Source organism: Oryzias latipes, chromosome 15 (assembly GCF_053564925.1).
Source record: "Oryzias latipes strain Hd-rR chromosome 15, Olatipes_Hd-rR_3.1".
NCBI lineage: Eukaryota > Metazoa > Chordata > Actinopteri > Beloniformes > Adrianichthyidae > Oryzias > Oryzias latipes.
In genome coordinates, this window is record NC_136251.1 from 12,555,362 (window position 1) to 12,570,696 (window position 15,335).

The following is a 15,335-nucleotide window of genomic DNA, read 5'->3' on the forward strand; positions in this document are numbered from 1 at the left end:
AAATAAATCCATGAATGTCTTTGTTTTTCACTTCTGAGCTGGAATTTGGATCAGAACAGCTGGATAGCTCAGATATTGCTCGCCATTTTTGTTGCACCAGTAATGTTAAGTAGGGGGTGCGAGGGACTGCAAGCTAGTGGGAGAGAGTGTGAACAGATGGATGACAAGAAGTAGGGACAGGCTTTCTCTGCCCCAACAGTTCCGCAGACGACTCAGAGGGGAATTTCTGATGATTTCCTGCAGCACTGAAGAAACTATGTCCTAGAAATGACACTGGTCTTTTGATTTAGGCTAAAAACACCATAGTCATAATTAAAAGACCACTGGGAGCGCTTTGTAAATAGATCAAGACATGATCTGAATGTGGGACTTTAACACAAAGGGTCATATATTTTGTGATGTTAAATTTCTCGCCAATGTAACATCCCAATGACTTTAGAGAGTATAGCTTTTGGCGCAGTATCTCAAAATTTCCACATTTCTTTTTGGGGGGAGGTCAGGCATATGTTGAAGATATTTTTCAAAAGAAAAATAAAGCATTAAAATCTCTTGAATTTTTTACGAACATAAAATTGCTTAAAATGTGTAATATTTTCTCAAATTTAGCTTTACATAAACATTATGTGCTTTCATTTATTCATCTGACCCGGTATTTAATGAACGTTTCATTCCTTGTTTTTATTACTGTGCAATGTATATTACTATTTTTGTACTGTACCTGGCATTTACAATAAAGGTTTTGGAAAAAAAGTGTTTTTTTTTACATCCTGGTTCTCCTCTTCAGAGCTACTAGACTTTCACACTAAAACATCTTTCAGAGAATTTTTGTTCGTTTGCACTGAAATTTTTGTTTAAATGAAAGAAAAACATCTTTAAATATAATGTACATTAACGCAAAGTACTGGGAGTAAGAAGTAATCAAATGAAAATAAAATCAAATAAAACATGGATCTGGTTGTCTACAAGTGGATGGATCAGGTTGGAATGGAGCTGGGAACTTGCGGCTCGCCTGCAGCGTTTTATTATAATTATTATTAATTATAATTTTTATTAATTTGTTTAAAATTTATTTGTGGAAAAGTCCAAATTAAAGTCACACCAATGAGTCTTGTACGAAATTCCAGCATCTTGAGGTCAACAAACACAGTAGTTATAGTTCTTCTTATTGGCCTGAAGGGGGTGCTGACGCTTCAGTCAATCCTTAGGAAGGCTGTGATTTTCAGTCAGACTGTTTGGAGGTGATGTTTGTTCTTCATCCAGCCGTCTTCTGGTCAAAGTTGGTTTGATGCAGCTGCTTTGTCCGTTAGGAGCATGATGTCACAGATCACAGCTCACGAGGAGTACATGGACAAGATCGCTGTCATGGAGGAGGACGAGGAGGAGGAGGAATAGGAGAAGGAGGAAGAAAAGGAGGGTACCAGAGCTCTACCAAGCTGAATTCATCATCCAGATTTATCTTGAGTTTCTGCGAAAACTATGGCAGTAAATTAATGAGAGAAGGATTTAGATTATTATTTAGGGAATTAAAGAACGTGTTTCAGGTTTGTTTTCAATGCAACTAAAACAGTTTCAAGACTGGATAATGTGTCTAATTTTTATTAAAGTTTTGATTAACTGAGGTCCAATAAACCTTATTTTAAAAAATAAACATTAAAATCAGGAAATGCCCTGTTGGCTGTTGGTTTTATTGCCCCCCCCCCCCCCCCCCCCCCCCCCCCCCCCCGTGGCTGTGGTGGAGAAGTCTGCAGCTGCCTTCATTTAGTAATCAGTGGCTGTTTAAAATTCAGTGTCCCTCATGCTTCCTAAACCTTCCTTCTGATCTGACACTGAGGTCTGCCTGGTATTTGTCTTTTCATATCAGTCAAAGCTGGAGTTCTCTCTGCACCTGCGTTCCAGTTATTGCTTCTGTTATAGGAATACCTGAATTAGTGACCGAGTGAATCTTTGGTTTTAAACCCATTTAAATTTGACATCTGATCATTTAGGAGTTTAACTAACCATTTAGAGTTGCTATAGAAACCTCTCCAAACTGGAGACTAGGAAATGATCAAATAAAAAGGGAAAATATTATGAACATGAATGTGAAACTTGAAGCTTTATTTCTTTTTTAAACATGTATTTTCCTGCAGTTCATTGGCTGCTGCCGTCCGCTCAGATAAAGATCCATTCATGTCTGTTCATCCAGCATTGACTTTCAGCAAGACTGATGGTCCGCTCTGAACCTGCAGATGCAGCAGAGCTTCGCTCAGAGGATGGACGGCGCCTTCAGCTCCATGCAGCTCTGCATTGAGGAGCACCGAGCCAAACACAGCCGCATGCTGAGCAGCTGCTCTCAGGCCATCGGTGAGAGAACCAGAAACGGGTCTCTGACTGTCTGTGACACCTGAGCTTCTGGACCATGTTACTGTGCAGCCATGATTTTACCGTGTTATTGTAGTGATGTTTGTACTTTTGGAGAGATTTGAAAACACAGCAGTTATGGGCTGAAAATGTCACAAATTTGAATTTTCAGAAACCTGTGGAACTCTACTGCAGAAGATGTGGAGGATTTTGGAAACCACTGAAACTCTGTCTGCACTTTTCCAGATGGTTTGATCGCGAAGAATGAGGCGGCAGTGAACGGCGCCGTGACCACCATGGAGTCGTTTGTGGGTGGAGTCAGATCGCTGGTCAGTGAGGGCGTGGGTCGCTTTCAGGAGAAGGTGCAGCAGCATGAGGCGCTGTGTCTGCAGGACAAAGAGAGTCTGCTGCAGCTGCTGGTGAGCCGCTCTCCTGACCTCAAAGCCACACGTTTGGTTGGAAAAAATCATTCTGGAGGTTAAAACCTGTATTGATGTTTAAGATAAAATAGTTTTAGGTTAGACGCATGAAGTGTGAATTTCTACCCTAAACTCCTACAAAAGTGTTAACTATTGCATCAAATGTAAATGTGAAAATTGTGAAAGACGCTTTGTTTTCATTTGTCTATTCTTTTAACGGCAAAATGTTTCAGATTGAAGAGGCTAAAAACGACATTTCCACTTAAAAACTGCTGAACGGGTGAAGAACATTTGGTTGAAAATGCAGCCTTGAACTGCATCTGCTCTTTTCAGGAGGAAAATCGGCAGGACATGGAGGACGTCCTGATGACCCGGACTCTGATGGGGCTGACAGCCGTCAAAGAGCTCAGTGGCTCTCTGAAATCCTCGGTGGAGACGCAGCGAGCTTTGGCCTCTCAGGTGAGTCCACATCCAGCATCTTTGTTTATTTTGACTGAAAAGCTGCATCTGAACTCCTCCTCTTCCTGCCAGGTGGAGGCCATGAAGGAGGTGGGTGGGTTCCTCGGCGGTCTGGTCCAGGAGCTGGTGGGTCTGCGGCAGACGGCCGTCCAAGGTCTGGGAGCGCTGCAGGCCGAGCACGACAAGCTGGAGAAGGAGATCCAACAAGTGCAGGAGCGACAGCAGGCGGTAAGACGCCGTGTGGAGCCCGCTTGGGTCATAGTCTCAAAATCCAACCTCTCAGAGGAGAAGGAGCACTGATGCAGCCTTCTGTGTTTTCAGAGCATGAAGGACACCATCCAGTGTCTGCAGGACCAGCTCACCCTGCTGTCCATGCAGGCCCAACAGGACTTGACCCAGCTGCACTCGGCCTCCAGAGCTCTGCAGACTCCAGTGCTGCAGCTCCAGGAGAACATCAGCAGGTGAGTTTGAAAGTTTGGAGGATTTCTCCTCTGCTGTCTGAACGTCTGTAACGTCGGGGTTCTCTGATCTGCAGCGGTTGCAGCTTTGTAGAGGATCAGCTTTCAGGACAGGCCCAAGTCCTCCAATCCTCCTCCTCCTCCATCGCCTCCTCTCTGCGTCTGACCACCGAGGAGAACCTGCAGTTTCTGACGGAGATGGACGGCTACTGCTCCGACCTGCACAGCTCCGTGTCAGGTACCACTTTTCTGCAATCTTCAGATGTACAAGTTGATTCAACCGGGTTCTAAATTTTTGTTAAAATTTGAAGCCATGTCCTGCTGGAACAGACTGTTGCTCAAAATGATGTCTGGGGGGAGCAGGTGTTTCTCTCCATCTGGAGAACTTCTGTCCATCTTTACTCATATTCCTTCACAGCTAAATCTCAAAGAACACATTCAACTCAACACTTTGAAGACCTTCTGTTTAAAACCTAGAAGGACGTCCCTCCTCCTGAGGAGTTCAGGGTTGACATCAGTGTTGCTGTGACTGCAGGTCTGGTGGAGCGGGACGTCCAGTGGAGCCTCAGAGCCGGGCAGCATGCAGACCACCAGAACCAGGAGCTGCTGGCCGTGATGGGGTCCATCTCCACTGAAGCTCAGGCCCTGCAGCAGGTACAGACTGTTCAAGGAAACATGGAAATGTTGGCTTCCAAACCAGATCCAAGATCCTGTTTGTGTTTCAGCAATAACTCAATTCTGTCTCTTTGCTTGTTGCAGAGTGTTCAGACGTTCTGCTCCCAGCAGCTCAGGACCAATGAGGAGCATCTGTCTGAGCGGCGGGAGGACATGAAGCAAGCCCTCATAGCCGTGCAGAAGCAGAACTCTGTAGACTGGAGCGTCCTGGACAAGCAGCAGGAGGAGCTGCTGGAGAACATCAGCAGGAGCCAGCATCTGGTCAGCAGCTTCCTGCAGGAGGAGCTGCAGCAGGACGTTCCCACCGGTCAGACCTTCAGACAAGAACGCTCTTCTGGTTTCCCAAACACTGCAGGTGACAGGATCTCCCAGTTTACATCAGCTTTTCCTATCCTGTGTCCAGGACTCCCTGTAAGACGAGATGAGCACTTGCTACGAAAGTTTGGTCATGGAGCCAAACTTTGAGAACATCGTCTTCAAGAGCAATTGTTCTTCTAGGTGAATCTCAGTCAACACAAGTCAAAATGACAAAGATCAATCACACCAAGTTTTGATCAAAAAGTATTTTTTCTGAATTTTCTACAGCAGTGGATTGGAAAGAGGATGAAGATCCCAGATTCATTTTTTTTTTTTTTTTTTTTACAAAACTTAAGTAGTCATTAAATAAAGTCATGTTTTTTTTCTTTCACGTTTTATTGAAAAGTGATGAATGCTTTTATTGTAGTCTAAAATTTAAATAAACAAGCAAGAGGGACAAAGCACTTAGTGGAGATTCACAAGTTTAGAGGTTGTCCATGACTGGGTTTCAGGCATTGTCCTGCAGGGAGCGCTATGACATTTACAACCTTGAAGAGGAAAGTTTAGTCATGGCCAAAAGCTGAGAATGAAATCAATATAAGTTTTGAAGTGTATGAAGAGTCTACCCCTATGACTAAAAGTAATACGGCTGCATCAGCAAAAAGTTTTTCAGTAATATTACTGTATTTCATTACCGTAAAACAGACAGGGATACCCCCCCCCCCCCCCCCCCCCCCCCCCAGGGTTACCTGTAATTGATGGGATTCCAGGGAGCAGTTCAGACTCTGCTGCAAACCCAAGTGGCTTAGTCAAATGTAGGTATTTCACATAAGTTCTGCTGTTTTGATGTCCCTGGGCATCAGTGTTTAAAGAAAATTAACACTCATTTAAATAAGGCATTGAAGTAATGACAAATGCATTCTAAATGTGTCATGCATTTTTATTTTAGATTTGATTTTATATTACTGCAGATGTATAATGTATACTGATTTTCCTTATTAAGTGTGAAAATACCCAATCTTATTGGTTTCATTGTATTGCAGATGCTGATGGTCAGTTTGTGTTACTGGACCCTCCTTACCATTACCACACTAACTTTAAGTGATTTTCTGTAGATCTTTGTTTGGTAGATCAAGCATCTTTACATTTTTACACTGTAGGATGAAGATGAAAAGACCACTGCTGTAACAGAAATTGACACCGTGAGATTCATTGAGGTATATGATGCCCCACCTCTTTATTTTTTTAAAATTGTCATAATTTTACAGAATAATACTGGAGATGTAAAAGAAAATGAGGGTCAGTGTACCTCCACCATGAATTTTAGCAGTGAAAGAACATTTCTGCAGCTACAATTTCTCATGTTAATATTTGGTCTGTATTGAAAACGTCTAATTCTATGTGGAATTACTTTGTCTTAGTAGCTGCCTAGAGAGCTGTATAAGGTCCATATTCTAAGGGAGATTAGAAAATATGATCTTGAGATGGACCTCATACAACTTAATGCCAAAAAGACCAGCCTTAAAACTGGAGCACAAGCTTAAGGTGAGAAACAGTATGTGAACATTTAATCTGTTGCTGAATGGAGTATAAAGCAATAAATCCCTTTTATTACAGCAAATATAAAAAAACAATCAGCCTTTGACTCTTGATTTTATTAGAAATAATTTAGGCAAATCCTGTCCCGTACCACCCTGCCATCTCTTTGGTCAACGGGGTTTACTGAGGCTTGGCCGTCTTCATCAAGAGGTGGCGGGGCCCTCTCACCTCTCATCATGGCGACGTTGTGAAGAACACCTGTAGCTGTAATGTCACATGCCCTCTCTGGTGTGAACCTGAGCCCACATTGGTACTAAAATCTTGCCTTCAGGATGCCGATGGTCATCTCCAACCTGACCCGGGTTCTGCTGTGGGCCAGATTGAATTGTGCCTGTGGTCCAGGCTGAGGTTCTGGGTAGGGGGTCATCAGATATGGCAGACAAGGATACCCCCTGTCCCCCAGCAAGTAACCATAGAAAATGTACTATAATGGCAGTTAAAGTGTATAATTTACATAACATTAAATGGATGACATTGTATAAAAAAAGAAAGTATGGCAAATTATACGCTGGTGAAATTTGGGACACAATGATGACTTCCTAAAAATTCTGAACAGATCCTAGTCATTTGGCTTCAATGTTTTTAATGAGGTGGGTGGCATCACACATTACATAGATAGTGGGGAAAAGTAATCAGTGTGATTTAAAAATTAAATTACCTGCACATTGATGCAATAGATTCCTATTAACAGTTTCTTCATTGACTGAAGGAATTTTAATAGGAAAGTGTGTTCCATCAAAGGACCCAATCACATTTGTGATTAGAAATATGATTAGAAACATTAATGGATTAGGTTTATCTGCGCTTTTCCAGATGCTCAAAGCGCCTACAATGTGTCCATTTTTCATTCATTCCTCATGTATACTTGGTGATGGTAGAGGCTTGGCTCGCATTCACGCATTCATTCTACGCATTCACACACCAGTGGAGCCACAGGGAGGGTGAAGTGTCTTGCCAAAGGACACAACGACAGTTGACTGGGGTTAGCAGGAATCGATCCGTTCAGAGCACAAGTTGCTATGGCAACATAATATACCCTGAAACATACCTCTGTTTTTGGAACCCAAAGCTGAGGTTTTCCGCTTCCTTTCCCTCAAATTTACAGAGGTACCTCCTATGACCTGCTTTCTGGAACAGGGCTCTGTAAAGCTACATGTTTATTCTTTTTCACTTACTTGGTCTAAAACACTAAGTGAGCTGCTGAAGGGGTGGATGCACCGAAATCCATTTTATACATATTTCCTGAAGGGTGAAGTAAGCCCTTGTCCTGGCGGCCATGGTGCAGTGGAAGGGGGGTCGACCTCTGATCAGAATATTATAGGTTCAATTTCTGCTTTGCCCGCCAATGAATCAAAGTGTCCCATGGCAATAAACAGAACCCCACCTTTACTCTGGTGGTTAAAGGTTGATGCAAGTGTTTGGCAGTGGAGCTGCCATCAGTGTGTGAATGTGTGTGCGTTGGTAAAATTTATGTCCAAACTTTAAGGGATTCACAATTTTGAGCTTCTGTTTCTCTTCACTTCTTCTTTTCTTCCTCCGACACTTTTTGGACGCCAAAGATTTGAATAGAAATGTCTGAAATGTTTATTTAGAAAGAAGTTTACATTTGTCGAATAATAGTAAGCTCATTTGTTACAACTCACACACAGCAACTGTTTTGCATCTTTTAAGCAGAAATGCAATTAAATTTAAAAGTGCATACAGGAAGGTCTCATGTAAAAGGCACAATCAGATGAAGGAAAACCCTTTACTTATTCTGGTTTCAGAGGTGGTAAAAGACAAGCTAAGTTAAAAACAAATCGTATCTACATGTTCCTGATTTGTTAAAATAAACATTTTTTTAACTTTTTTCTCCAAAAGTCCATTCCATAGGAGATGGTTGAAAACATATCAACAGAAGACACCAGGATCCTACAGAACCCAGGACATTCAAAAAAGAAAAAATACATCACTCAAATTCATAATTTGTGCACAAAATTATTACATTTTATAATTTGTGTGCACAAACGAGCACTTTGTGCAAAAATATAAGTATTTTGTGTGCACAAATTAGTATTTACATATCAACTCCTATAACTAAATTGTGGCCAAAAAAATGCTGATTTGTGCCCTCAAAATACTAAAAATGATTTACGGCCAAAAAAAGCTAATTTGTGGGCACCAAATGCCTTTTATTAATTAAATCATACAATGCAACTGCAAGACCACTGATGATGATGATGACTGTGACAACAATCCTGGCCACCACGGACGGCACCAAACCCACGGAAGAGCTCGTCTCCTTGTAGAAAGGGTTCTTCGTGGCCGGGCTTTCCTCGTCACTCACAGAGTTCTTGACTTTGCAGAAGAACTCTTTAATCGTCTGCATGTCCGCGTCGTTCTTTATCTCCTTTCTCTTCGCTGATTCTTTCCAGTCTCCGTCGTCTTCTTTCCAGAAGTAGCGGACGGTTCCGGCACCGGTAACATCTCCTTGACAGTCCACCGTACAGTTGGTAGAGGTTTCGCTGCACGCCAAAGGTGGTACCACAACCGTTGGGGCAGTAACTCGTTTGATGATTTTTACTTGATATCCGACATTTTGGATCACATTGTTGATCTCAACGTAGTATTTTCCAGCGTCTTTCTCGGTTAGCTTGATTATCGATAATTCTCCAGTTTTAAAGTTCAAGCTGATTCTAACCTCATTCGGTGGGTAGTAGTCCGGCTTAGAGTCGCTGGTGAGCTGCTCCGCTAACAGATTGTCGTCGTGCTTCCATGTTATGCTGGTGATCGAGGACGTCAAGGCCGCAGGCTTCAGCGTTAAATTTCCACCAAGAGTGAACTCCTTGTTTTGAAGCTCGGTTTTAACGAATCCCAGGACCACAGTCAGAACACACAGAGCGACCAAGGAACCCATGGCTACGGAACCGTGTCGATAGTCTTCTGGTGTTTCAAAGAAATCTTTGGATGTATACAATTTCCGCTTCAGCTTCTTCTTCTTTATTTTTTTGTCTCTTTTGAGGCTTTCATGTACAAACCACATCCTTTCTGTTCTGCTAAATTATTTTTTGAAGGTTTAGAAAAATGCGTAAAAAACAAAACAGACAGAGTCAAGACAAAATGATTCTTAAATATGTTGTGCAATAAAGACAAAGAACAGAGGAAAACAATGAAAGGAAGATGCTTTAAAGAATCGAACACAAAAACACGGAAAAAGATCAGACACAACAGAAAAACTCTGCAGCTAGACTGTCCAGGACCTGGGGATTTCCAGGTGTTTAGTTGGTTAACCGCAGTAAAAACCTCATGTTTCTTGATTAGACTTGACACTACAGAGGCGTGTTAATAGTCTCGTCAGAGGAAGTTAGTCTGCTGTCTGTCTTTAATAAACTTTGAGCTACAGATTTTGTCTTCGTGAAGGTGCAGCATACTATGATGACATTTATCAGTCAATCAAGTTTGGTTCTTCTGACTGTCAGTAATGGCGTAGTTCACCTTGACTTTACTGTCAGAGCTGCTCTATTTGTACATACATTATTATTTAGCAATTCATTATAAACAGTCCATCTGGGGTTTTAAGTCCAGGCCTTAGCTTTCTTCATACTGTTTTGTTCTTCTTACAATTCAGTTCCACATAATCAATTTCATTGAGATACATTCTTAGTCTGTTTTAATATGCAACATAAGAAATCTACTCTGTTGTTTTACTTATTCCCAGTTTAATAATTGTCAGTTCAAACCTGAAATTATGATCAAATTTACCAACAAGAAGCTCAAAGTGGATATCCTGAATCAAGCCAAGAAACTGAAAGGCACTGGACCAAAACGAGGATCTAACAAAGACTCAAGCTGAAAGTGCTCGGAAAAGCCGGATCCCGAAGAAGCAAAACAAAATTCAAGCGAAACAGAAAAGTGTTTCTAACTTAAATGGACCACCAGGGACAAGCTAAAGTGATGCTGGGGAGAAACAATAATAAAGAACAATAGCAATGACTGACATGTCGCTCATTCATGTTTTGTTTGATTTACGTCTCTTCCCTTTTTTGAGAAACTTCGTTCCATTTGTTGCTCGTTATATTAGCCTCGGCTTGTTGTTCAATGACAAATTTAATTTAATCTCAAACATTTTCAAGAGTTAGCTGTATGGAGCACAGCATTTTTGATTTTGATTGCAATATGGATCCAGAGCTTGATGTTTTTCATCATATAAAAGATTCTTGGAGATATAATGCAGATGAACAAATCCATGGTGGTATTATTTATACGTCTTTGTATTGATCATTTTCATTGATTCATGTCAACCCTCAAAGTTTAAATAGGAACTTTGCCAAAATCAATGATTGTTTGGACGCATTTAAAAATAAATTTAAGTTAATTGCGTTATCCGAGACATAGATTTACGGTTGGAAAGTGATTGACTTAAATATAAATGGATTTGAATCTTAGCAACAGAGTGAATAGATGTCGAGTTATTTACGTGGAGAGTGACTTAAAGGGTAGATCAGTGGAAGGATTGACTTCTGTAATTGATGACCTAATGGAGAGTTCTCCCAGAAATAGAATTCCAAGAAAGGTAAAAATAGTACTGCTATGTAGGAAACCATGTTCGAATGTGGAAACCTTCACAGACAGTTTCGAAAACCTTTTAAATGGATTCAATGAAAATAAAACACTAATTATCTGTGGGGATTCTAGTATGGATCTATCAAAAATAAGTCTTAATGAACAATCTTAAGACATACCTCTGTTTTTAGAACCGAAAGCTGAGGTTTTCCGCTTCCTTCCTCTCAAACTTACTGAGGCACTTCCCTTAACCTTCTTTCTGGAACAGGGCTCTGTAAAGCTACATGTTTTTTCTGTATTAGTTATTTGGTCTAAAACACTAAGTCTGTTCATTTTAATCATTGCAAGTATTTTGCAATCTGCATTCACTTTAGTTGTCTATAGTTTTGTATATAAATTTATAGTTTTTATTCTTCTTTATTGTTCTTTACAGTTGTTTGCTTGTAACTAGGGCTGCCAGTCAACACAGCTCCATGTTGGCTCACTTGTGTTTGTTTCATCCTTCTGTATTAACCTTATTTGATGGTCATGGACTATTTATACACCATAAGTGTTGTGGTATGCCAGCTGCTCTTTTTTGTTGTTGACTATTTTCTACCACTTCTGGGTCTGAAGGGTTTGCTGTTGCAATGATCCGCTGTTGTCGCTTGGCAACAACAAAAAATACCCCGATCAACGATCCCAGGAGAAGCTGAGCTCGAGGTCCTTCAGAGTTTGCAAGAGGTTTTAATTATGGTATTGTTCTATCTGCAGGTGGCACAGTAGGGTAGTTATTAGTAGTCTTGCCTCACAGAGAGAAGGTCCTGGTTCAAATCCCAGCTGGATTCATTCTGTGCATGTTCTCATGTATGTGTTGGTTTTCTCTGAGACCACTAAAAATCAAAAGCCCGATTTATAGATTCTTTGAATTGTTCCTGAGTGTGTGGTCCTGCAAAAGACTGATCTGTTCATGGTGTACCCTGCCTTTGCTCAACAGTAACTGGGTTGGCTCCAAAAACCTCATGACTTCAAAAAGGGATTCAGCAGATAATGGTTGGACTGCTCTATCGAGTGAACCTCTGAAGGGGTGGATGCACCCAAATCCATTTTATACATATTTCCTGAAGGGTGAAGTAAGCCCTTGTCCTGGCGGCTATGGTGCAGTGGTAGGGGCGGTCGACCTCTGATCAGAAGATTATGGGTTCAATTCCCAACTAGCCCGCCAATGTGTCCAAGTTTCTCTTGGCAAGACGCTGAGCCCTACCTTTCCTCTGGTGGTTATAAGTTGATGCAAGTGTTTGGCAGTGGAGCTGCCATCAGTGTGTGAATGTGTGTGCGTGGGTGAACTTTATATCCAAACTTTAAAGGATTCACTATTTTCAGCTTCTGTTTCTTTTCACTTCTTTTTTTCTTCCTCCGACACTTTTTGGACGCCAAAGATTTGAATAGAAATGTCTGAAATGTTTATTTAGAAAGAAGTTTACATTTGTTGAATAGTAATGGGCTCATTTATTAAAACACACACACAGCAATTGTTTTGCACCGCTGCACCACAAATTAAATCTAACAGTGGATTTAGGATGGTCTCATGTAAAAGGCACAATCAGACGAAGGAAAACCCTTTACTTATTCTGGTTTCAGAGGTGGTAAAAGACAAGCTAAGTTAAAAACAAATCGTATCTACATGTTTCTGATTTGTTAAAATAAACATTTTTTAACTTTTTTCTCCAAAAGTCCATTCCATGGGAGATGGTTGAAAACATATCAACAGAAGACACCAGGATCCTACAGAACCCAGGACATTAAAAAAAGAAAAATACAGTACTCAAAATTCATAATTTGTGCACAAAATTATTGCATTTTATAATTTGTGTGCACAAATGAGCACTTTGTGCAAAAATATAAGTATCTTGTGTGCACAAATTAGTATTTACATATCAACTCCTATAACTAAATTGTGGCCAAAAATATGCAAATTTGTAACCTCAAAGTACTAAAACCTTTTATTAATTAAGACATACAATGATGATGATGATGATGATGATGGCTGTGACGACAATCCTGGCCACCTTGCCCACAGAAGAGCTCGGCTCCTTGTAGAAAGGGTTCTTCGTGGCCGGGCTTTCTTCGTCACTCACAGAGTTCTTGACTTTGCAAAAGAACTCTTTAATCGTCTGAGTGTCCGCGTCGTTCTTTATCTCCTTTTTCTTCGCTGACTCTTTCCAGTCTCCGTCGTCTTCTTTCCAGAAGTAGCGGACGGTTCCGGCACCGGTAACATCTCCTTGACAGTCCACCGTACAGTTGGGTGTGGTTTCGTTGCACGCCAAAGGTTGCACCACAGCCGTTGGGACAGGAACTGGTTTGATGATTTTTACTTGATATCCGACATTTTGGATCACATTGTTGATCTCAACGTTGTATTTTCCAGCGTCTTTCTCGGTTAGCTTGATTATCGATAATTCTCCAGTTTTAAAGTTCAGGCTGAATCTGACCTCATTCGGTGGGAAGTAGTCCGGCTTAGAGTCGCTGGTGAGCTGCTCCGCTAACAGATTGTCGTCGTGCTTCCATGTTATGCTGGTGATCGAGGACGTCAAGGCCGCAGGCTTCAGCGTTAAAGTGCCGCCAAGAGCGAACTCCTTGTTTTGAAGCTCGGTTTTAACGAATCCCAGGACCACAGTCAGAACACACAGAGCGACCAAGGAACCCATGGCTACGGAACCGCGTCGATAGTCTTCTGGTGTTTCAAAGAAATCACTGAATGTATACAATTTCCGCTTCAGCTTCTTCCTCTTTCTTTTTTTTCTTTTTGCGGTTTTCATGTACAAACCAAACCTTCTTGTTCCTCTAAATTCTTTTTCAAAGGTTTAGAAATATGCAGAAAAAACAAAACAGACCGACTCAAAACAAAATTATTCTTAAAATATGTTGTGCAATAAAGACAAATAGAGAGAATTAAAAAAAAGGTGCTTAAAAGAAGAGATTACAAAAACACGGCAATCAGAGACATCATCAAAACACAACAGACATACTCTGCAGCTAGACTGTCCAGGACCTGGGGATTTCCAGGTGTTTAGTTGGTTAACCGCAGTAAAAACCTCAAGTTTCTTGATTAGACTTGACACTACAAAGGCGTGTTAATAGTCTGGTCAGAGGAAGTTAGTCTGCTGTACGTCTAAAATAAGCTTTCAGCTTCAGTTTTCTACTGCATGAAGGGGCAGGGTACTATGATGAGCTTTAACAGTCAATCGAGTTTGGTTCTTCTGACTATAAGCAATGGCGTAATTGCACTTTACAAATATTTTTTGATTTTCTATTATCATATTTTTCATATTTATGTATATATATAGATTTTTTAAAATTATTATATTTATTTTTCTGACGTCTCTCATGTTCTGTGGGATGGGGTGGGAGTGGGGTTCAGCTATGTGTTTGTCTTGTTTACAAAAAAAAAAAAAGAGCATTGTTTGTATAGTGCCTGACATGTGACCTTGTTTTTGTACATGTTCTGTACTCCTGTTGCTCAATAAAAAAAATAAAAAAAATAAAAAAAGTAATGGCGTAGTTCACAATTGACTTTACTTTTAGAGCTGCTCTATTTGTACATACATTATTATTTAGCAATTGAATTTGAATTGATCAAATTTACCAATGCAGTGGGGCTGAGGCGATCCTGGAGGCAGCCGCCCTCATGCAGTGTTAGAGTGCGGTCCAACTGTCTGAGTTTATTTTAACCTTTTTAATGGAACTTGTGTCAAGTTTTCAATAAATTGTATATTTTTAACCACTATCAAATCCAGTCTCCATTTGGTGTGCAAATGTAAGAGGGCATTTGGTCACAAAGTTACTGTGCCCCTGAAGTGCAAACCATTCAACAAATCACTCGATACAAAAACATTTTTAAGATCACAGCAACAATTTAAAAAGCAGTATTACATTTTAGAAAACAAAACAAAATTTCAGGAACCAAAGCTTAAAAAAGAAAAAAACATTTCAGAAAACAAAATTCATTTCCAGAAAAGAAAAGAAATTAAAAAATGAAAACATTTCAGAAAACAAAATTAATTTCCAGAAAACAAAATGAAATACAAAAAAATGAAAACATTTCAGGAAAAAATGAAATATTAAAAAATGAAAAACATTTCAGAACACAAAATTAATTTCCAGAAAACAAAACGAAATCTTCAAAAATGAAAAACATTTCCAAACCGGAAGAGGCAGGTACTATGGGAGAACGCTGATTGGATGATGATGTTTGTCAATCATTTGAACTGAAAAGTATTTTAAATGAAGCGATGCCGGATTTTATCGTCCAAACAACAATGTACCATAATAATCCACATATTTCCCATTTACATATTAAATCAAAAATGTAGCAAACGGATAATGAAGGTTTAAATTATTTTTTGAATATTTCGTCTGAAGCAGAACTTTTCACCCGGAAGTAGTTTGTGTGGATGACGTCCGTTCTGCAGGTAAACAATGAAAGGGAAGGATGATAAAACGTTAACTTAAACGTTAATCTTTGAATATTTACTATTATCTATTATTTCACAGAGTTTGTACCAAC

At 40.2% G+C, this 15,335-nt stretch overlaps 3 protein-coding genes across 7 annotated transcripts; 1 reads left to right on the forward strand and 2 right to left on the reverse strand.

Moving 5' to 3' along the window:
• Window positions 1-1,298: 1,298 nt before the first annotated feature.
• Window positions 1,299-5,109, forward strand: LOC101164498 (kinesin-like protein KIF11). 5 transcript variants are annotated; one of them, XM_078931744.1, is made up of 11 exons: window positions 1,299-1,414; window positions 2,229-2,343; window positions 2,587-2,759; window positions 3,093-3,218; window positions 3,291-3,446; window positions 3,540-3,679; window positions 3,754-3,914; window positions 4,212-4,330; window positions 4,436-4,658; window positions 4,755-4,849; window positions 4,937-5,109. In XM_078931744.1, the coding sequence occupies exons 2-10, from the start codon at window positions 2,229-2,231 to the stop codon at window positions 4,814-4,816; spliced, it is 1,275 nt and encodes a 424-aa protein (XP_078787870.1). In that variant the 5' UTR covers window positions 1,299-1,414; the 3' UTR covers window positions 4,817-4,849; window positions 4,937-5,109. The 5 variants fall into 5 exon arrangements, with proteins under 5 accessions (XP_078787870.1, XP_078787869.1, XP_078787871.1 ...); XM_078931743.1 differs by lacking the exon at window positions 1,299-1,414 and adding an exon at window positions 1,748-1,831; XM_078931745.1 differs by lacking the exon at window positions 1,299-1,414 and adding an exon at window positions 1,748-1,831 and having other exon boundaries at window positions 4,940-5,109.
• A 3,284-nt stretch (window positions 5,110-8,393) lies between these two features.
• LOC110016571 (uncharacterized) lies at window positions 8,394-9,197 on the reverse strand. Its single transcript, XM_020709832.3, has one exon. The coding sequence runs from the start codon at window positions 9,141-9,143 to the stop codon at window positions 8,394-8,396; it is 750 nt and encodes a 249-aa protein (XP_020565491.3). The 5' UTR covers window positions 9,144-9,197.
• A 3,021-nt stretch (window positions 9,198-12,218) lies between these two features.
• LOC110016495 (uncharacterized) lies at window positions 12,219-13,527 on the reverse strand. Its single transcript, XM_020709336.3, has one exon. The coding sequence runs from the start codon at window positions 13,474-13,476 to the stop codon at window positions 12,775-12,777; it is 702 nt and encodes a 233-aa protein (XP_020564995.1). The 5' UTR covers window positions 13,477-13,527; the 3' UTR covers window positions 12,219-12,774.
• Window positions 13,528-15,335: the final 1,808 nt, after the last annotated feature.

Coding starts and splice junctions, on each gene's coding strand:
- LOC101164498 (XM_078931744.1), top strand. CDS start 2,229: ATGCAGCAGAGCTTCGCTCAGAGGATGGACGGCGCCTTCAGCTCCATG. Junction 2,760..3,092: donor AGAGTCTGCTGCAGCTGCTG/GTGAGCCGCTCT, acceptor TGCTCTTTTCAG/GAGGAAAATCGGCAGGACAT. Junction 3,447..3,539: donor TGCAGGAGCGACAGCAGGCG/GTAAGACGCCGT, acceptor CTGTGTTTTCAG/AGCATGAAGGACACCATCCA.
- LOC110016571 (XM_020709832.3), bottom strand. CDS start 9,143: ATGGGTTCCTTGGTCGCTCTGTGTGTTCTGACTGTGGTCCTGGGATTC.
- LOC110016495 (XM_020709336.3), bottom strand. CDS start 13,476: ATGGGTTCCTTGGTCGCTCTGTGTGTTCTGACTGTGGTCCTGGGATTC.